This window comes from Magnolia sinica, chromosome 1 (genome assembly GCF_029962835.1).
Source record: "Magnolia sinica isolate HGM2019 chromosome 1, MsV1, whole genome shotgun sequence".
In the NCBI taxonomy this organism is placed as follows: domain Eukaryota; kingdom Viridiplantae; phylum Streptophyta; class Magnoliopsida; order Magnoliales; family Magnoliaceae; genus Magnolia; species Magnolia sinica.
Window position 1 is genome coordinate 39,539,277 of NC_080573.1, and position 22,772 is coordinate 39,562,048.

Here is a 22,772-nt window from a genome sequence, read left to right on the forward strand (position 1 = left end):
TATTCTCCCGCTAGAAAGCCTCGAATGTTGCCGTAGTCCCAGAATTATTTCATAGAGCACCGCCTATTGGATTGTTACTCATACTTTCGTTAGATATCATCGTCCCGAGGAAAAACCTCGCTCTGATACCAACTGACGTAAGGAAGAGTGTCAAGGGATAAAGAGAAAGATCAACATCTTCCTCAAGTTAAAAATACCTTGAGTTCATAAGACATATTGACTCTCGAATCCACAAGAGTCAAAAAAAATCAAAATACTTTATTAAAATTTGTCTCTCAACCAAGATTACAACACTTTAAATAATAAAACGAAATTCTAATTAAGAATCTTAATGCAAATAAATTGAAACTTTCTTAAAATATTAAAACTTATTAAAAATAAAAAGTTCTAATCTAACTACGCAAGATAATTCCTGGCATGATAAGAAGCAAAACCTAAAAAGACACCAAATACTAAAACTCTAAGAATAAAAAGTTATATCCCACCTAAAACTTCGTAAAAATAGTTAGTTTTCTGAAAATGAGAAATTTGAGTAGGAAGGAGTCGTTTTCTCGCGAAATTGAGCAACACGACATGCTTACGGTGTCAGTTGTCCCTATAGCAAAATTCAAGTCTAAAATCATAAGTCGTGCGTCTTGTAACTAATTATCAATCAAAAGTTATGGTTAATTTATTATTTTCACTTTAAATGGCATTTTTTCTTTATCCGGAATGATTTTCTCTTATCCGGAATGATTTTCACCCCACCCTTGCATCAGCTTCCGTTCGGACTTTTTTTTCGATCCATCTAGGCCAGGAATAGGCCTGCCGCCCACTCTACATCAATGTGACACATGTTCCACATCCATATGCAACGCCAGATGTGTGCCACCTTGCAACTACAAGTCCATTGTCTTCATTGATAAAAGAGCACACATACTAGGCCAATATATTCATTAGCAATAGTTAATAAAGTAGTTAACGTTCAATGTAATCATGGCCAACTAATGTCCACCACACAGGGAGGAGGGCAGAGAGAGTGAGAAAGGGGGGGGGGGGGGGACATGGTGTAGCTAGCTAGACCACACGCAGAGAAAGTGAGCGGGGGCTATACATAGAGAAAGGAAGAGAAAACACCGCAAAATGGTTTCAATGGTGAGCATCACATCTCCACTGTTTTAGTGGTGTGGCCCAGTTGAGTTTTAGCCTGATAGCTTTTCGCCTCACAACCTAACATGAGCTACTGCAATTGATAGATGGAGTGGATGTCACATAAATATCACATTGTTCCCATCGCACGGGCTCCCTAAAAATTTGCATTCAGGCGAGGTTTGGATGTGGACTATATATATACAAAGAGGAGATAAAAAGATTGAATGATATAAATCCTCTCCTTTTAAAATCTGAAGATTAGTAATATTCCAATGACTAATTGCATGGGTAGCATTGTCCATGGCTACTCATATTATATATATAGATTATTGCGGAAATATATTACATTACAAGTTTTTTTGTTTTTTTTTTTTAAGAGAGAGAGAGAGAGAGAGAGAGAGAGAGAGAGAGCACCCCATAACAGTTTTAATGTTGAGCATCCCATCCGGACCGTTTCCAGTGTTGTAAGCTTTTAGGCTTACGACTTAACTTGAGCAGCTGCCATTGATGGAAGGAGTAGATGTCACACACACATCAAGGTGGTGCTATAGAGCTTTTTACCGAACAGGCTACGCTTAAATGACAGAAATATTAGGATAAAAGATGCAAAGACAGTCAAAATCTCTTTTAAAAATATGAATTTTACGATTACTGCAATAACTAATTATGTGTGTAATATTGCCCATGGCTACTTGCATTATGTATAAACTATGGTCGAGATATACTGAGAGGTTTGGCTCGTGCATGGAGTGTGTGTGTGTGTGTGTGTGTGTGTGTGTGTGTGTGTGTAGCAGAGAGACTAACTTGGGGTAGCAATGGGCCGGATTTGTGCCAGGCTAGACTAGGCCCAAGCCTATCATAGGGCCTAACAAAGCATAAAATCCCTATTCCCACTTGAATGTTTATAATTTGTTGATTAAGTGGGCCACTCATGCACAAAGAAATACACATTTTGGTGAACAAAATTAACGGTTTGCATTCAAGAGAGATGGGTTGCCTGCCTGGCGATTGGAATGGCATACTTGTAGGATATAACATATGTAAATGTAGAGTCCAGCCAGGTTGGGACTGGGCCGGGCTACGTCAAGCCCAATGAATTGGATGGCCCAAGCCCATCACCCGGGCCAAGCTAGTAAGTCCAACCCCGGCCCAAACCAGGTTTGGGCTTGTCGGGTCAGACACCCATTGCCACCCTTGATACCAGCTAACTTGTCAATTAAAGTTGGGAATGGGTAATCACAGCCATTGCTCTACCATTCAATGGAATAGATTCACTGTTGAACAGGCACCACAATCAGAAATTTGATTTGGCATGGGAATCAAGTTGGAAATAGTCACTAATGCCAGCTAAAAAAAATTCACAAAGAGAAACCCGTTCAACCCACGAGGAACTTTGACTCAACGAAAAATCTATTTCTGCTTCAAACTACTAAAATTCCTATGAATTTACAGTGACAACATTCTTCCAATGACACCAAAGCAACACCATTTCAATGTAGTCGTTTGGATTGATAGCATTTGGATGTCCCTGACTTTCAATTACAACGTATTGTTGCAATGCATGATTATTGTAATTTATGGTGATTATAATTCCATTACTTTAGTAAATCAGTGTTTGGGATCCATTCAAGCGTGAAGTAGAAAACTCAAAACAGGCTCTCTTTTTCGTGAGCACTGTCGCCAGGGTCGTAATCTGCTGGATCTTTCGTTTTACTATTATACATTGTGTGCCGTTGCAATATATCATCAAATGCACTGCTTCGATGATGAAACATCATGCAACCGTAGCCAAACTGAAAGGAGTCATATGATGGATGAACGGCTGCTACATTGGCTTTGAGGAACATTCCACATTTGAAGATTTTTCTTTCTACATTGGCTTTTGAGGAAACATTCCACATTTGATTTTTTTTTTTTAAGCACGTTTACACACAAGTTACTTTACAGTGAAGATTAAGGTAAGCCTTTCAAGAATGATCCTTGCCTGGCTAATCAACTTTGAATCCTCTCGCTGAAGCTATTCGTTTGATAATAATGAGTTTTATCATCCATGCCACCACTTTCAAACCTTCGACGTCTTTCAATAGCAGCCTCTACCCTCATATTGAACTCTTCGTCAGGGCCAGGCAACATGTATCGTAGCTTGAAATTTATCTGGTTCTCAACCATGACCTTGTGCCTAGGAATTATTCGGCCTTCAAGAGAATAGCTGAAAAACCTGCAGACATTTTCTTTAACTCAGATGATGGCGGGTAGGGGGGGAGGAGAATTTTAAAAACTAAGTGAAATTTTACTGGATTCTTTTCACTGAAAATGGGTGTTTAAATAACAGGAAATGCTAACATCCCCACCTTTATGGGGACATTAGTAACATACCCAAAGCCTTTAAGTCACCTGTACAATGGCCAATCATTGGTTTGCACCATTCATTCATTCATTCATACCATTGGGGCCAACTTATGGTTAAAATAATAATAATAATAATAATAATAATAATAATAATAATAATACACCAATCTGATCATCCAAACATCAGATCAGTAGAATAAAAAAATGGACCATCAAGATCGAGTGGAGCAACAAAATTATTGTGATCGTCATCTTGAAACATCTATTCAACAAATCCAACCATGAAATGTGTATTTTTATTTTTTTTCCAAAGAAGCACTTTGGTTTGGCAATGCTAACTATTCAATCTACGGCCCATTAAAAATGGATGGTTGTAAAAAATGGCCCAAATTGAAAGGTTACGCTCATCCAATCAGTGTGATTTTTTTCCACCATGGATTGCTCCCAATGGTTATGAATAAATGAACAGTCTGTGAAGATCTAGTCCCATCACAAGTTCTAGATCAATTACACCCTAAATTCCTCACAAGTCGCAAGAATTTCAGGCTACCCAGAAACTAATTGATTTTTTTTCCTACATATTTGCTATTCCGGATAATAGTCCAATTATCAAAACCAAAAAAAAAAAAATCGTCGGAAAAGAGTTGTTTATCCCCAAGCAGTTGAATAGATTCAAGCAAGAGAAGAATATCTAGTAAATGTAAATAGACCAAAAAAGAAAAAGGAAAAAGAAAAAGAGATTGGTGGATGATCTGAGATGCTTTTACCTGGGAAACTCAATGAGGTCCTGCAATGGGCGGACCATGGTTCTCCTCAAGTATCGGTACTTGGGACGAAGGACATCCAAATTGTATCTCAGAAGCATAGGAAAATCAGCAATCATTTCCCCCAGTGATTGGAGAGTAATGCCCAATGAAAGGAAGTACTTCACATTAACCTCCAGTTTATCTATGATGCTGCATCCCAACAGCTCTGGCCCCAATGCTATCACCTTCCCAATATCCCTCTGGCTGACTCCAGCTTTCGTCATCAAGAAAATGACCTGTACATCATAAAAACCCAAGAAAAGGTAATTCATGCGATTAAACAAGCTAAATACAACAGATAGAACTGATTCGAGAAGAGAAAATGTGCCAAGAATAACAAAAGCATAGGTGCTTCATGATGCAGGGGCATCTTGGTGTGATTCCAAGTTTGCACTGTATCTCCACACTGGGGTGGGGTGGCCCACAAGCTGGAGTCTGTGAGATGCAAAATGGCCACGTGGTGGGGCCCATTGTGGAACTGTGCGATTCAAGGACCCGTGTGAATCAGGGGTTGCCCACGGGGAGGTCTCGCCAAGGTTTGCCTGGGAGGGACTACATATGAGGATAAACCGATCCTTCTCCATCAGCTCTAGAGCTTTTGGTGTGCTAGTCGTTGGCCGCTATCATTTCGTGACCATCAAAAAGATATGGAAACCTTTTTTACAATTTTCATCAAGAATGAATTTTATTACGAAACGAACTAGCCAGTTCCAAGGAGAGGACAGTCGCCAATGACAAGAAGCAAGCACAGCTCCTACAGCTAAAATTGACAGCAGCCCAATGCTTCCAGTCATGTGAGTAGAGAACAAGGCATTATCATGGACATGGATTTCTTGGGGGCCTTTTTCGATGGTGGGACTTACGGATCTATTGGGAGTGGTTGATAGGGGTGGAAATGGGCCAGTTTTAGGCCAGGACAGACCAGGCTACATCCAGGCCCAGATGACACTTAAGATCCAAGGCCCAAGCCCAGATTAAGCTTGGAATGGTCATGGGCCTTGCAGGCCCAAGCCCAAAAAAGGTTGGGCCCAGGTCCTTCCCAGCCCAGACTAGACTAAAGATTGATAAAAGTCCCTGTTTCCCAATTAAATCTGTAGATTAAGTGGGCCACACATGCACAAAGAAATAGACATTTTTGAGTAATTAAACCAATGGTGGGCAATGAAGATAGATGGGTTGCCTAACCGAGGATTAGATGGCTTGCCTCACTGAGGATTAAAATGGCATGTTTGTAAGATATAACACATACATATTAAGTTGGGTCAGGCTGGATTGGGTTGGGAAAAAATAACTTGAGCCCAAAATTGATCAGGCCATGCACGTGGGACCCAATCCCAGTCCACAGGCCAAGATACTAGGTCCAAGCCCAGCCCAAAGCCAGTCAGGTGGGCTACCTGGCCTATTGCCACCCTTATTGGTCGATCCTAGATCAGTGATTCCTAGATTGACCAGTCTTTTGTTTCATTTTCATCCAGAAGAGTAACAAATCTTAAAATTTGAAAATCAATTGTTCAGTAGGCAAATTAATAAAAATTAATTAAAAAAGAGGAATAAATCAGATGGACCTAATGTAGAAGAAAAGTAAACAATAGAAATTGGAAAAAATGGGACATATGGTGGTGGTCAAATAGTGGCTAGATACAGCTGTCTGAGACGAGACATAGGGGCATTATTTCGGATTTATGGTTTTGGGAGTCTGCAGACCTTTTTGTCTAGGGGAGTAGTCAATCCCTACCTTTTGGAGATTGGGGGTGCTAGGTGGATTTACCAATCTTAATCCCTGAAGGGAAACAGGGCATACACTCCAAATGCCTGGATTGGACAATCTGCGGTGTACAAATACTAGGACCCAAACAGACCCTTAGCTCATCACAATTCCTGAAGGAAAGCTAGAAACACTTCTTCATGATGGAGCTTCCATTAATACAAAGACAAGTGCCAAAGATATTATGGAATTTAAGAAAGAGTCACATAAATGGTTCATGACTTGTTCTGGCCACAAAATGATACAAAGCCATTAAACAAGTGCCATGACAGTCCAGTGTGACAGATTAATTGCCGAAACATAATTCTGATTGCAATGATCTAGTGATCCAGCAACAACCTTTGTAACTTGCATTGTCAAGCATGGCGGGGTTCCTCTCAAGTCCAAAATTTTAGGATACAAATATGACTAGGACAACCTAGCAAAAACAAATTATGACTAGGACATGGGTACACAAGACTTAGTTAGCAATGTTATCTGGACACACATGGTACAGGTGCCAAATGTCAAGGTGTCCTAAGTGTGCAGCATGGAAAACACCAAAAATCTAGGCATGGAGACATTTCCATACACCATATGTGGGGAGGCCACTGTATGTCGCCAATACACTACATGTACATATTTATTAATAGTTAATTGTTTATATTCAATAGTTTATCATCACAAAATGATTGGTTTAGCATAAGGATCAGCTATAGGCTTTGCTGAGTTGGGCTTATCCCAATGATCCATCTTAAATAAAGACTTTTATGTCATTTGATGATTTTTAAAGGATTTACCACTCCAAGCTCTGTCATGTGTGAATACCCAATAACAAGCTATAAACAATTTACAGGTTATTTAAACACAGACAACTGTTTACCTGTTAACAGTTTACAGCTTAAAGCCAAACAGGACAGACTGTAAACACTTTACACCTGTAATTTGATTACTTGTAATCCAGTTACAGCTTAAGGATTTTATAGGCATCCAAACGACCTCCTTTGGCATGTCACGAGTTGGGGACCATTGCAAGTCTCTTCTTTCCATGGCATGGGGGAGGGTTCGAGAACAAGGAGAGAGTGGTGCAGAGGTTAGCCTTATTGGTGGTAATTTGGACCATTTGGGGGGGAAGGGTGCAACCGGAGTTTCCGGAACAAATATGGGTCCAAGCAAGATGTATATAAAAGAGCAAGGCTTGAAGTAATTAGTTGGGCATTGTGTCTTAGGGATTTTGGACAAGATGAGTGGCCCTTGCTTTCTTGGCTTTAGTTGTTATCATTCTTTGAGCTTTTTGCTCCATTTTGAATAAAATTTCATCGCCTATCCAAAAAAAAAAGTTCTCAATCAACCATTTAGTTGTCTTCAAAAGCTAAATTTCTTCAACTTAACCCACACAAAGGAACTGAGTCAATCACCACCACCATCAACTCAGCCTTTCTACCAATAACTTAGATTTGGTTTTTAAATGGTCAATATGATCTAATAATTCGAACCAAGATTACCTAGATCAAGGATTTCTTTGGTACTTGGTACAGGAATGGATATGCAGTACACTACTTCCTCCAATACATGGTATGTTGGGGGTAGGATCATGCGCCTTACTCCAATACATACCTATGTATGAAATTTAGTTTTTATATATGAACTCATATTGTAATTTACATATGAAAGGGTGATATTATTATAGATCTCGCGTGCTTGCTGTTAGATTATAACTAAATAATTACAATCATAAATCTCCACATTGAAAGTACAAATTTGCATTAACCCAATCAATTGTGAGAATATAGAGCCGTAATTTCCGGTTGCAAAAAAATGCCGATCTAGATCACAAACGACTCATACTCCGAATCGCTCAATCCATAATAGAAATTTGTTGAGCTTAAGGTGTTCCGTATCCGTTACGATACGCCTGTAAACACTGATACGTATAGATAACGGCCATGACCATTACATGATATGGGGGTGAAACAAGGCAGTTGATTTTTTGAGACCGTATCGGCCGTTACGGGGCACAACGACCATTACCCCCATAACAGTTGAAAAACGGCCTCTTTTTTTTTCTATTTAAATAAATTTTTCTCCCCCCCCCCCCCCCCTTTTTTTTTTAACTTTTCTTATTCCAAAAATCTCCTAGATCATTTTACAATTGATTTCGACCACTCTTACTATAGCTTTTAATATTAAAAACGTATATTAAAGTGATTTGAGAGAATAGAAGCTCCAATGGCATCTTCTTTTTCAAAAAATTGAAAAGGTAGTATTTATGCAATTTTTCTTATTTCTAGTTTTAATGCTTGATTGTGATGTGTAAACATTAGATACATATAATCATGTTCACAAATTCCCTAGACAGCCCGATACAACACTCTCACCAAAGAGTGGACCGTAACACTACCATAAACATGATCAAAACAAAAAAAATGAATACATATTTGGAAAATTTACATTATTCTTGATTTTCTAAATATTTTTTCAGAATTTTTCGAGTAAAAGAAAATTTTCAACCATTACAGTAGTCGTAACAGTCGTTATGCCCCCGTATCGGCCATTACAGCCGATACCTGTATCGGTAATGGTGGAGACTGTTACGGCCACCGTTACCGATATGGAATACCTTGGTTGAGCTACAAGGAGATTCCCCAACCATGGGAGGTTTCGTATTTTAGGTAATTGATTCAAACACAACATTGTTGCATCTTCAAAACAGAGCATGCAGAAACACACACGTGAGTATAGCCGAGAGATCAAGAGATGACAGAAGCTAGACCATTATATAATATCATTTACTAATGTAAGATGTCCTCTAACATAATTCAAGAACACATCAAGCAAGGTTTGACTATAGTTGCAAGACACATAAACGCAATAGCAACTAACTTGGTTTGGGAATGAGAAGTTACTGTTTGAAAATATTAGCAAGCATAAAAAGTAAGAAGCGGGAGCAGAAGCACAAGTTTGATGCGTGATTCAAAGCAGGAGTGGCACATGGATAGAAGGTTCATGCAACCAAGGGTTAGACAAAAAATGACAATATGACATGACTGGTGTTCAAAAGTTGAGATCACGTCGAAGCTCAGCAGTCTTGACTCAGTTTGGAGTAGTACTGAGTACCAATACCAGACTCCAACCATACGACATGTTTGCTCTGGTTTTTGTTAGTTTTGTGTTCAAATGGGCTTTCTCTGTCCACCGGCATTGGACAATGAGTTTCAATGTATTGGGTGTGTCATATTCAAAGATGCTTTAACTTTCATGCTTGTAATTGGCTGAGTCAAATATACCAATTTTCTATAAAACTGGCAACTTTTTCATTGGTCTGGCTGAATTGAACAATGAAATCCAAGTTGTCGAAAATTGGATAAAAGAATAGCTAAAGAAACATGCTAGACTCGTAATGTCTTTACCATATTAATAACAAGCAGATGGATGTGGTAGATGTAATGCGATAATTAAGAAGATATTCCAACAATTCTAAAACAATACATATGCAAGAATAGAAGTACCAAAGAAGAAACATACGAAGGAGAGAGAGAGTAAGAGGGACAAACCACTGGCCGAATTTTCTTGTAGAGGCTATATGTTAGTAAGGTTGGAAACTTGACTAGCACCCCACCGATGGCTTCTTCCCGAATACCTATGTCCTGTAAAAACCGAACCTTCACAAGGAAAAAAGCAATTGTTTTAGAACTTCAATGCATCAATGGCAGTCAGTGTATAACTATTCATAAAAGCATCTTTCATGTATCTTTATCCATATTTCATCAAATTTTCCTCCCTAATTGTAAAATGCATAAGGAATCCAAGATCGGGGGCATCTAAAATGGACTCCGGGATTCGAAAGGTTATGAGTAGACAAACTTTGAGGGGGAACTTTGCACTAGGATTTTTGTTATTCTTTTTCATTAAAAAAAAAATGTTATTAAACAAAATCAACAGGTCAAGAAGAGAGAGAGAGAGACAGAGAAAGACTCTTTTACCCGTTATTATGACATAATATACAGAGAAGTCCTACCTTTGGCGCAATGGTTGTCTCCAAGTCAACACAAAAGATCATTGGTTTCAGTGTAAGTATTCTTCGCATGCCATCACGGCGAACTCCAAGGTAATATAGATACTTCACAAGAGGCTTCCATTTTTCCTCAATGCTGCAACCGATCAGCTGTGGCTTAAATGCTAGTAGTCGTCCAACATCTTCACTGCCCAGGCCAAACTCTTTAAGGTACTGAACCTGAATTAGGAAGTCCAATCGTTTACATAAGTTGCATAGTATTGTGGGTACAAAATAAATCAAATAGGGAGAATATCCTTAAAATTTGGAAGGAAATAAAAATCACGTCCACTGATTCCAGATAAAGCATTTAACTTAAGGGTATGAATTTCTGAATACAGTATATCTAAAATAGTACTTGTGCTTTCATTGGGGACCAATTTCAAAGAATAATCAGATTAAATCATTTGGGGTTCCTAAAAATGTGAGAAAGCAAGGAAATTGTCACTCCAATTACTCAAAATTTTCAACATTAATAAGATTAACAAGGCAATTTCTCTTACATATTCTTCAGCTAGGGAGTTCATTTCTAAAAACTTTGTATCTGGGATTCCCAACCTACCTGATACAATCCAGTTATTGAATCAGTGAGATCATGATACCCAAATCGCAAGAATGGACAAAGAACACATCCACAAGAATATTAGAATAGGAGGATAAACAACTTCATTGAAATTGGAACTTCTTCACTTCTTACAAATACTTGTCAACCTATAAATAAAAAAATTGAAGTGTTTTCTACCTCCTAGAAAACCACTTTTATAGGCCCTAAAAGACACCCTAAAATTTGCATGAATATTTTATTAAGATTTTTCCAACTGTTATGTTGATTTCAAATTAATCTAATCTAAGATAGCAACAACTTCACCTACAAGGAATTGAGCAATTTGTAATGGTCTAGTGAAAGGACATCTACAAAACCATCCCCAATTTTTTAGAACTTCAAAATCAACAACCGGATATTCAAAATCAGCACACCTCTACAAGTGAATTGCCCACAGTTCAGCATATATTGGCCCCAGGCCACGGTAGGCCTTGGGCCTACATCACTCCCCCAAGGTTGGAGAGAATTTGAATGCCTGCAAATTAGATGCTTCATACTATTAGTAGATGTCCATACCCAATCTTTTCAATTATCCGTTGTCCATATGCATTCAAATGGGGCTTGTTCTTCCATTTCCCCTACTACTTACATTGACCTCGTCGTTTGTCAGTAGACTTCATGCGCTGCACTTGTCCACATTCTTCCTTCTTTTCCTCAGGGAGTTGTCCATATCAATAATAGTTTCATCTTGCATGAAATGCACCTTGCCATGGTACTTGAACAAATTAGCCATGTTGAAATTCGGCAAGATATCTATGTCATCTAGCAACTCGATCTCATGTGTGAGTTGACACCTAACTCCCTTTTGACTCAGCACAGCCCAAAATTCTCAGACTTGAGCTTGTTTTAAGCTCCCCTAGGAAACTTTTCATTGCAAAGACAAAGCATAACGAAGTTAGCTTCTTTATATCTTTTCCTAACAATGTTCATTCACAATTTCTCCATTCTTGGCACTACTCTCTTCAATCTTCTTCTTTATCTGAACGTACAAGTTTAGGATATGTTATGTGAAAGCATCAACATTGTTGCTGACTCGATCTTGTACCAATAATGGTGCCAAGTACATGATATAGACTTCTCCCATTTACAATCTCAAATGGAGAATTCTAGTTTGTTGAGCTATTATAGGGAAACTACGGTTAGGGCAAACCCAAATTCCACTAAGATACATTATCACCTGCAATACCCCTCAAAAGGTTACCGAGACTTAGTTGACTACCTTGGTTTTGGTCATCTCCTTGAGGGTTGTGTGACCTAGAAAATTGAAGCATAGTCCTCAGGCACTTCCATAGTGCACACAAGCTCCCGACGAGCTTCGGAATTTCCAAGCCATAGTTTTCGGCACCCATTGAAATTTCACAATTTCCTTGAAAAAACATGTCAACGATACATGTAACATCCATTATCCTATTAAACGGTATGTAGTGGACCATTTTCTAGAAGTAGTCCATTACAATGAATATCAAATCTGCTCCTACTAAATCTTAAGAATACCTAGAATAAAGTCCATGGAAATATCCAGCCACGACATAATTGGAACAAGAAGAAACATATAAAGGACGGCAGTATGCATGTCTTTTAGAGACTTTGCATCTACGACATCATGACTATGAACTATTCAAGGTCATGATGCATATTGAGCCAGTGAATTTTTTTTTCCTCCATAATGATCAATGTTTTATCTATTCCGAAGTATCAGCCTAATCCTCTATGTAGCTCAAATAGGATCTTTTCACAAAACAATCATTTGGAAACGTACGAGCATAAACCTTTATAAATATCCTTCTTGTGAGATGAGTTCACACTTTGGATCTCGCCCACTCACATATCGGACAAAGCACATTGCTAACTATAAGTGCTAAATTGTTTAAGCATACTTTAGTTGTCAAATTTCGTATAGCCAAAACAACTTGACAATAGCTCAATCAAGAGAAGATCAAGCTCAAAGTCAAGATGAAATCTGAGACTTCGTTCTAGTCAAAGAAGTACAGATATTTGATATATCTCAGGTGGTATAAAACCCTAGAAAGACCTTAGGACTAGGTACTTTCAAAATTGTTTAAAATTGGATTTTTACACTTATTTTGCTTAGAATTTGACCAGCCTAACTTTTGGTTCAGCTAGCCCAAGGTTTCTCGACCAGCCCAAGTTCAAGCCCGAAGCAAAACTAATTTCTGTTGCAAATTTGGCTAGCCCGAGTTTTGGTTCGGCTAGCCAGAGCTTGAAATTCGGCTAGCCCGAGAATCTTCAGGTCAAATTCCAATGACCTCATTCTTTGGAATTCGGACGAATTCGGCAAACCAAAGGTCAAATTCGGCTAGCCGAACTGGGGTGTTCAACCAGCCGAATTTTGGATAAATCTTATCCCATGCAATCCGAAGTCCATTGAACTGAATCCGGTCCGCTCGGGCTAGTCGAAGACTGCCTCGGGCTAGCCGACGATTTAACTTCTTTGCCTATAAATTGAGTTCCTCTCTCATTCCGAATTACACAAGTTAATTATCAAAATCCTTCTGCAAGAGAGAGAGAGACGCTCAAGTTATTAGCAAGTTATTTGAACGGTATTTATAAATTTAATTTATATAGTTTTTTGTTCAATTCCTTAATCTCAAATCTTTCTAATTTTATTCTAAAGAGAGTAAACTATACTCTTCTTTTGAGATTTAAGAGAATTGATTCAAGTAGCCATTGGTTTGGACTTAATTACAATCAATAGAACCCTAGACCCTTTCTATTTGACTGAACAAAGAACATTCTACATTCAAGAAAGCGGTTCTTCAGCTACAAGCTTCTGATACGTCTTCTACGGTGAAGATAAGTATACCTTCTAAACTTTGTTTGGTTTTTCTGAGATAGCCAATGAAAATCTCAGTGTAGGTTTTGTCTGAGATAGCCTGAAAATCTCGGTGAGGGGTTTAGCTGTGATAGCCCGTGAAAATCACAAGAATTATATCAGGTTTTAAGGTGACTCTGAGAAAACCTTTTTCATAGTGAAAGTCAAAATTACGTAGAGAGTAATTTTGGGAGTGGAGTAGGTGTGGCTGTTTTTAAAGCATCGAACCACTAGAATCCTTTGTGTTATGTAGTGAATGCCTTTACTTTTTATGTGATGAATGGTTGTATTTAACTTCAAGTTGAGTGGTGAATGTTGTAATATTTTATTTTTATTTACACTTGCAAGTTTGAGGTTTTGATTTTAAAGAAATTTGTGAAATAAGATTGTCCTACCTAAAACTTTAGGCGAAGGTTGTCCCACAAATTATTTGGAATCAATGTTTCAATACTTAAGCAATTGAGATCTCTAATTTATTTACATATTCAGCACTTATTTTGATTATTTAGCATAGTCCTATTCACACCCCCTCTCTAGGACATCTTAAGCTCTCCTTTTCACTGACAATGGTCTTTGTGTTCTTATTAATGCCTTGAATCCAAAAACCTTCAAGGTGAGTATCCCCAATAGCACCAACCTCCTACTCAAAGCATCTACCGCTTTGTTTTAACTTCTAACTTCGAGCGCAAAAGTAACATATGTTCCTATAGAAAAGATGTCTACTATGCATGAGAAGCACTCAGCTTCTTCTGATAGTTGAGATATCTCAATCATGGTGCGTCGTAAAGGCCGATAAATAAAGATAACAGTGGCAATCGTTACACATTACAAGGTTGTAACGGCCATAACAGCCATTATGGAAAAAATGACCCGCAACCGCTGTTAGTGGACCGTTATGCCCCCTGTAAAGGCCATAACAACCTCAACATTGTCTGTTACAATGCAGATACAGGTTTTTCAGATTTGTTTTCAACATTACGAGGCAAATATAGGTTTTTCAATTTTTTTAATCAATAATAATAATAAAAAGACCGTAACAGCCATTACAAGGGTCATAATAGTCGTTACGACCCGTATCCTAAAGGTAACGGTGGTGGCCGTTGCAACCACCGTTACCGTTCCGGAATACCTTGATCTGAATACCTCACGATCCAAATATAAAATAAATTATTGATGAATCAAGTAATGCCTCAAATGCATAGTGCCTGGACCACTATATAGAACTCAAGTTCACACGTGTAGTTCTTCCGTGCATCATTAAGATTCTCGTTAAAAAAAGCAATCGGCCTCTAGTTACACGAAGCATGAAGCAAAGCGGCGACAGGCTCGGTGCAGGAGCAAGGAAGCATCAGTTTTAAAATGTTTAACAATTATAAACAACTAGGAAGCAAGAGTGGGAGCATGAGTCTAAACCGTGATTAGAAAATATAAGTAAAACATCGTCAAGCCATGAACAGAATGGGCCTTTAAAAGAGTCCATGCCCTATGCCACTCCATAATAGCCTTGATTTTCTCTTAGTCAACCTTGGCCCTTCTGCAGAAACAATATGCCGCAAAAGACAACACATTGATGTGGACAAAAACACTTTTCAAGTTAACATATAGTGACTCCTTCCATAGTTTTCCACAAATGATCGATGTGCACAGATGGATTAGGACTAAAAATAGGCATACCATCCAAATAAACAACTAAAAACTTCCCATGAAGGGGCCATCAACTCCATGAACCACTTGTACAACCTACCTCATGTCTTAAACGCCATCTTCCCTTCATCCATGAGTCAAAAATGAATCTAACCATGTCCTCTCCTAAGATTGATCTTCAAAAATATCTTTGCATTGTGCAGCAGCATATCATCTAAACCAATAAAGAAAACCAATACTTGATAGTAATCCAGTTAATTGCACAACTATCCCACATCCTCCAAGATCATTCTTTCTTAAGAGCTAACAATATAGGAACAGCGCCCGGTGACATACTTTCCCAAATTAACCCCTTCTACGGGAACCACTTTATCTGTCAATGAAGTTCAGCATGCTCATCAAGACTCATTCGATAGTGTACAAGATTTGATACACCCGAAACTAATACTAAATCAATAAGAGTTTAAATGTTCTTCAAAGGAAGCCCAGTTGGAAGTTCTTCAGGCACTAAGTCTACATGGGAGGTAGAACATTTAATAGTCTTTTCTTATTTAGCAACCAGGACCTAAATAATATAGGTCTACTTTCTTCTTCAAACCGCTCTATGTTAAGCAATTTTTGCCCCTCTTTATTAGATCTGGATGCTAGAAGCTATTTCATTGTATGTAATGTGATATTAACACCATAATTCACGAATGAATAGGCGTTAGACAGAGTTTAAGTGCACTATATCTTGGTCCCACTGCCAAGGTCTCCCTAACAAAATGTTGCAACAACTATGAGGACTACATTGCACCGCCTCATCCTTGTACTTAGATCCAATTTAAAAAACAAAACTAAGCAGCTCCTTTATTGAACTAACAATCTGTTATGGACGTGGATAAGTTTTCATTTATTTACCATTTCTTGTTAGGCTATGTTCTCACTACTCCTCCCACGACCGAATCGAATATATCTTCCTACCAGGAGTGCACATAGCGTGGAAGAAATTGTGTTGCAACTACGACTGATATAAAGGACATTCAAAAGAATGGTGTCTGATGCAGGATATAAAAATTAGATATGATGTGCAAGATTTCAGGCTTTAGATCATAATAATTTAGAAACAATCACAATAATTCCACATCCCATATAAAGTCAAGCATTCAACAAGGGGAATCTATGAGGGTCCAAGCCTACACATGTTAGGGTTGAATCAATTAAAAATTATAGACCAAATAATGCTCAAAGGATAGTAGATTCATCCACACATGCAAAGGATTATTTCCCAATCCAAGGGATTCTCACGTTTCAATTTGGGAAAACCTAGGGTTTAAAAAGTGGAATAGAACTTAGGGATTTGAGATGATCTACGGGTAGGGTTATGAAGACAAGGCGAAAGATGAGTGAAATAGCGACGAGAAGGAACCTGTGATCAGCCCGCACATATGGACAGCAAACCGACCTGATGCACGTGCGTGGATGGTGGCCCGCACGTGTGTGGCGCCCACGAATCTGGAATCGGCCAACTAGGGCCTGGTCAGCCAGGGATGGGCCACCTTCCCTCCAAATTTCAGGCCAAACGGATGATCGGTTTGAACACGATACTCCGCCGAAGTTTCAGCCCTCCTGCAAAGCCAGATTCTGGAAATCTGTTGTAGGGGAACGATTAGTTACAAACATGGGTAGATTTGATGAGGGGATGGCTGTAGGAGATAATGAATATGGAGGGTAAGATATAGGGGCAATTTGGGATGGGTGTGGCTTCGCACCACGGTAGTTAGCCCTTCAAAGAAGGGAAGGTTTCGCACCCAATTAGGTTTCCACAACTCTGAGAATTAGAGAAGCAGGAAAACGCAGAATTTTATTAATCATCTTCAATAAAAAAAACCCTACAAGGGATTGTTTATTTATAAGCAAAACCTATACCCCAAAAGTAGCGTCATGTGCGCATACTATTACTTAAAGACGAAGTAATCAAAAATAATAATTAATCAATGCAATCTAAACCGTTCATGATGTTCCTAATAACAATAATAAGCAAAACTCAAAGTCCAAGGTCACCGAGGGTAGCGGGCCACGATCATGAGATCCAATGATGGGATCCACATGATGATCAGGTCCACCCCACGGAACCAAAACACGGTCTTCTAACTACCAAAACACAGTCCTCTAACTAGGAGACCCTCCTTGGATGTCGTCATCGATCCAGATCGAAGGTGGGGCCCTCCTTGCGTACGTGTGTAAGGGGGGCGTGCGTGTGCACGAGATGTCCCCATCAGTGTCCCTACTACCTACACTTAAAGCATGTGAAGGAAGTTTACTTCGTCCTATCTCGTTTGTACTAGTACCTCATCCATAACAACCTCCCCCCAAATCATGGTTTGGCTTCACTATTGAGCTTTCATCTACCATCTCTAAAATTATGGGAGATCTTCTTGTCGCCTTACGTGAGAAGTTAGCTTGCTGCCTCATCGTTCATGGTCCTTATTAGCACATGATAATGTGGGCTAGTACCGGATGTAAGCCGTCCCACTATACAGCCCAACTAGCTTCTCTCTCTTTTATATTTTGTGTTTATATTGGATTAGGACATTGGCTTAGGACTTGTTTAGAATATGAACATTATTAGTGAGAGTATTTTTATACTTATTGGTTTTTATTATTAATATAGAGGAGAAGAATAGGGACATCCAGTCCCAAAACTCTTTCCTCTCTTCTCCCAACTTCCTCTTCTCACTCTTTTCTTCTCCTCTTCTTCTCTCATTGATCTATGATTCTACATAGTATCATAGCATCCTTGTTACTGATATAATCGATCTTTCTCCCTTTTATCTTCTTATTCTTTTTCCTTCTTTTATTTTTTGGTCTCTCTCATCCCTTGTGTTTAGGAAACCTAGGATTTCTTTTCTTTTTGTTGTATCGGGCCTTAGTAATAGTTCATGCATGAGAAGGGAATGAAGTTTTCTGATCATCACCTCTTGTGTGTGGGACATGTAGACGTGTGAGCTTATTGCCTTCATCGTATGCCTTGTTCATGATCATCAACCCCCGTGATTGCTTGGAATGTGTAGATGTGTGGCGAAAGGTCATTCCGTCTATCACGAAAGGCCACCCTGGATTCATAAACTATCTTTAATAGTCTAAATCCATCCAAGTGTTTTTAACCGCCAAGGAAAAATTAAAATATTTTACCAATGAGAAGCTCGATGAAAGCATTAGTATATATGATCATTGGGTCCAAGAGAATGCTCAGATTATGACGTGGTTGTGGAATAGTACAGAACCATCCATTAATGCGAATATAATGCTTTTAGATACTAGAAAGGAAGTGTGGGATGCATTGCAAGAGTTGCATTCATCTAACAAAATCTCTTGTATGTATCAGTTATTTGAGGAAATACTTGAGCTTCAACAAGGAGATGAATCACTGCAAGAATGGTATTCTAAACTTAAAGGAGTGTGGGAGGAATGAATGTGTATCAACCCCTTGATACTCGAAAAGCACCATTAACAATGAGAGAAGTTTCATGTGGCCAAGTTTTTATTTGATCTGAAACATGAATATGAACTAGTTTGTACAAAGATTTTGGGTGGGGACAATGTGCCTTTTTTAATAAAGTGTATACTTGCCTCCAATGTGTATATCTTGGCTCTATATGTGGAGCCAATGACGGTTCTACTTAAGCATCTTTTACTAGTCACGGTCAAGGTGGTGATTGTGGTGACAGAAGTAATTAGGGTAGTCATGGTGAAGTGGGAGGAGGTTGTGGTAGAAGTAGTAGACCTAGAAAGTATACCAATTGTGGGCTTATAAATCATTCTATTGAAAAATGTTGGGATCTCCATAGAGAGCTAGCAAGGATTAGTTAAGCGTTTCACGTTAGAGAGAGCAACAGGTCTCATTTGGCTAGCTCTACGTCTACAAATCAACAGCCATGTATGTCAAGAGAGACAGTTATGCTCACTCAAGAAGAATATTCTAAATTGATGAAAAATCTATAGAATCAGTCCATTCCTGCTACTTTTCCACTCCTATGGCGACATTTGTGACAGTATGGCCTGCTTAGGATCTAAGTTCCATGCTATATCGGATAATGACTCTAAAACATTTGACCACATAACAGTGAGTCCAGTGTGTCTTTCTATATTAATATAGTGTTAACGAGTTCATCTATCACTTTAGCAGATAGAACCCAGTCCAAAGTATGTGAAATTGGTACTGTCCATCCAACTTCTTCCCTTTCATTATCATTTGCCATTTATGTCCCTAAATTCCCTTTAAGTCTTCTATCTGTTAGCAAGCTCACCAAATCTCTTAACTACTCTATGAATTCCTATCCTTTACATTGTGTTTTCCAGGATCTAAAGTTGAAAAAGAATATTAGTCAAAGATATGAACATGATGGATTGTACCATTTGGATCATGACATTATTGGCACGGTAGCACAGAAGAACATCTCTACGTATAAAATGGCATTGTCGTCTCAGTCATCCATCCTTGAAGATTCTCAAAGGCGTTATTCCTTCTTTGTCGTCTATATCAGTTTTAGACTGTGAAGTGTGTGAGTTCAAACACCATCATGTTACTTTTCCACCACATGTGAAAAAGCGTAATTCAATTCTTTAACTTTTTTCATTTGTCCATTTAGATGTTTAAGTACCGGTTAAAATTTCCAATAGGTCAAGGTCTAATAATTTGTTACATTTGTTGATGATTTTTGTAATTGAATGGATTTTTTTAATGAAAAACATATCTAAACTATTTTCTAGTTTTTAAACTTTCAATAATGCCAAGGAATATATGTCTCAATCCTTTAATCAGTATTTTTTTCTGAAACAAGTATCCTACACAAACATCATGTGCCCACACCCCACAATAAAACAGCTGCAGAACACAAAATCGTCACCTGCTTGAGGTGACTCATGCTCTATTAATGCACACGAATATTCCGAAAAAAATTTATAAGTGATGCAGTACTCACGGCATGTTTTCTAAAAAATTAAATGCCCTCGACTGTTTTAATAGGTCAATCACCTCATGAAATTTTACTTCCAGATGGTCTGTTGTTTTCTTTGCCTCCAAAAGTTTTTGGGTGTGCATGCTTTGTTCAACAATTGGAGTCAAACCCCGATAAGCCATTGAATGTATTTTTCTTGGGTATTCCCGGACACGAAGAGGTTATCAATGTTACAATCCTTCACTTCGAAAACAATATGAGTGTGTAGATGCTACATTTTTTAAGTCCACTTTGTGCTTCTCAAAAATAGTATATCTCTTTATGTGAAATTGTGTCAGTGCCAATTGTCGTTTAAGAAGACATCATCCCAAGCTCCTGCCATTGTTGACTCCTTCATTCCCACTGTGCCTCAACTGAAAGTCTACTCACAGTGAAAATGAAAAGATACTGCAGCCAATCGTGATATATCTTCCATCATATCTTCTTCTGAGCCTGGTAATTCAATGAGTTCTCCAAATTGATCTAATTTGCCTATTACCTTGAGAAAAGATAAGTGTGTGTGTGTGTACTAATCATCCTATCTTCAAATATGTCTCTTTCTAAAGCTTATTTCCCACTTTCCATAAATTTACCCTATCTTTGTCCTAAGACTCGATTCTTAAGTCATACTAGGAAGCACATTTACATAAGGGGTGTAAGCAGGTAATGGAGAAGGAAATGGTTGCTCTTTATCAAAACAACACTTGGGAGCTAATGAGCATACCTGACGGTAACGTGTTGTTGGTTGTTGGTTGCAGATGGGTGTACATCATTAAGTTTCATCATAATGGTACAATTGAACATATAAAGGCCCGCTTGGTTGCCAAGGGATATACTCAGACCTATGGTGTTGATTATACTTGGATCTCTCCTATTGCCAAGTTGAACTCGATTCATGTTATCCTCTCCGTGACTATTAATCATGGTTGGCCCCTCCAACTTGACATAAAAAAATAAAAAAATAATAAATAATAATAAATTTAATTTAATTTAAAAAAACGTCTTTCTTCAATGTGATCTCACTGAGGAGATCCATATGGTGCAACCACCTAGATTTGTTGCTCAGAGGGAATCAGACAAGGTGTGTAAACTGTGCAAGGCGGTTTATAGGTTAAACCAGTCACCAAATGCATTTTTTGACAAATTCAGTAAAGTTGTGTTAGACCATGGCTTTGTTAGAAGTCATGCTGCTCATTCCGTCTTTGTACGAAAAGGCACCTCCAGTCTTATCGTGCTGGTGGTATATGTTAATGATATCGCGGTTATAAGAAGTGACAATAAGGGAATTAAGGAGCTTAAGAAGTATCTTTAGAGATATTTTTTTCACAAAAGATCTCATCATCTTCATACTTTCTTGGTCTAAAAGTTGCTAGATCCAAGGAAGGAATTAATTTGTCGCAAAGGAAATACATTGTGGATTTGCTCACAAAGGCAGGTCTTCTTGATACTAAGCCAGTTGATACACTAATGGATTTAAATCACAAACTTGTTGGTAATCAAAGAAATGTACTTGAAGACCTAGGAGGTATAGAAGATTGGTCGGGAAACTTATCTATTTAACTATCACTCAGTCAAACATATCTTATGTCGTGAGTCTGGTGGGCCAATTTATGAGCTCTCCGAGGGTACCCACATGGATGTGGTTGTTCAGATTCTACAATATCTTGAAGGAGCACTAGGGCAGGGAATTTTGTACAGACGGAACAATCATCTTTCAATCATAGGTACTTTACTGCAGACTAGGTAAGTTCTTTGGGTGGTCTACTACTAGGTACTGCACGTTTGTGGGAGAAAATTTAGTCACATGGAAGAGTAACAAGTAGAGTGTTGTGGCCCGATCAAGCACTAGAGCAGAATATAGAACCATGGCTCATACTTGTGAGTTAATAGATCAAGAAACTGTTGTAGGAAATGGGTTTGCAATGGATCTATCTATGCAGTTGTTTTGTGATAATTAGGCAACATCCCACACTACAAAGAATCCAGTCGATCATGAAAGAACTAAACATATTGAAGCCGACCGTTAATTTATATGTGAGAAAGTGGTGAAATCTCTACACCATATGTCCAATCTCAGGATTAACTTGCCAATGTGATCACTAAGGCCCTTCTTCATAGTCAGTTTACACGCATATACTCCAAGCTTAGCATCGACAACATATATGTTTCAACTTGAGGGGGAGTGTTACCACAAAAGAATTTGGTCTGTACAGGCCCACCTAATGGATGTGGATGTGGGTTATCCCACTGTATGGCCCACCTAGCTTCTTTCTCTTTTATATTTAATGTTTTTGGTGGGTTAAGACTTGTTTGGACTTTGGAATATAAACATTATTGTCGATGGTATTTTTGTACTTTTTGGTTTTTATTATTACTATAAAGGGAAAGAGTGGGGAAGTCCAGCCCCAAAATTCTTTTTCCTCTCTTCTCCTAACTCTCTCCTCTCTGTTCTTCTCGTCTCTTTCCCTCTTCAATTTATGATTCTACGGTCCTCAAGAGGCACTAAATCGTCGCAGATTCCCAAATATTTATCTCCTCTTCAACAAAAGTATGCAATATATCGGACATTTTAAATACATCTTTGAAAGCCAATTCATTCTTTATGTCCAAGTTAAGACCATTAAGATA

The 22,772-nt window shown here is 38.4% G+C and overlaps 1 protein-coding gene across 5 annotated transcripts in view; it reads right to left on the reverse strand.

The window, feature by feature from the left end:
- Nucleotides 1-2,529: 2,529 nt before the first annotated feature.
- LOC131246432 (transcription termination factor MTERF2, chloroplastic) overlaps nucleotides 2,530-22,772 on the reverse strand; it is a 28,150-nt gene continuing 7,907 nt past the window's right edge. For all 5 annotated transcript variants that reach the window (XM_058246585.1, XM_058246568.1, XM_058246595.1 and 2 more), the window contains exons 4-7: nucleotides 10,049-10,264; nucleotides 9,585-9,692; nucleotides 4,248-4,522; nucleotides 2,530-3,349 (exon numbers count right to left, since the gene is read on the reverse strand). In XM_058246585.1, coding sequence (XP_058102568.1) covers nucleotides 3,124-3,349; nucleotides 4,248-4,522; nucleotides 9,585-9,692; nucleotides 10,049-10,264 — 825 coding nt within the window. In that variant the 3' untranslated portion in view covers nucleotides 2,530-3,123. The remainder of the gene's footprint in view (nucleotides 3,350-4,247; nucleotides 4,523-9,584; nucleotides 9,693-10,048; nucleotides 10,265-22,772) is intronic.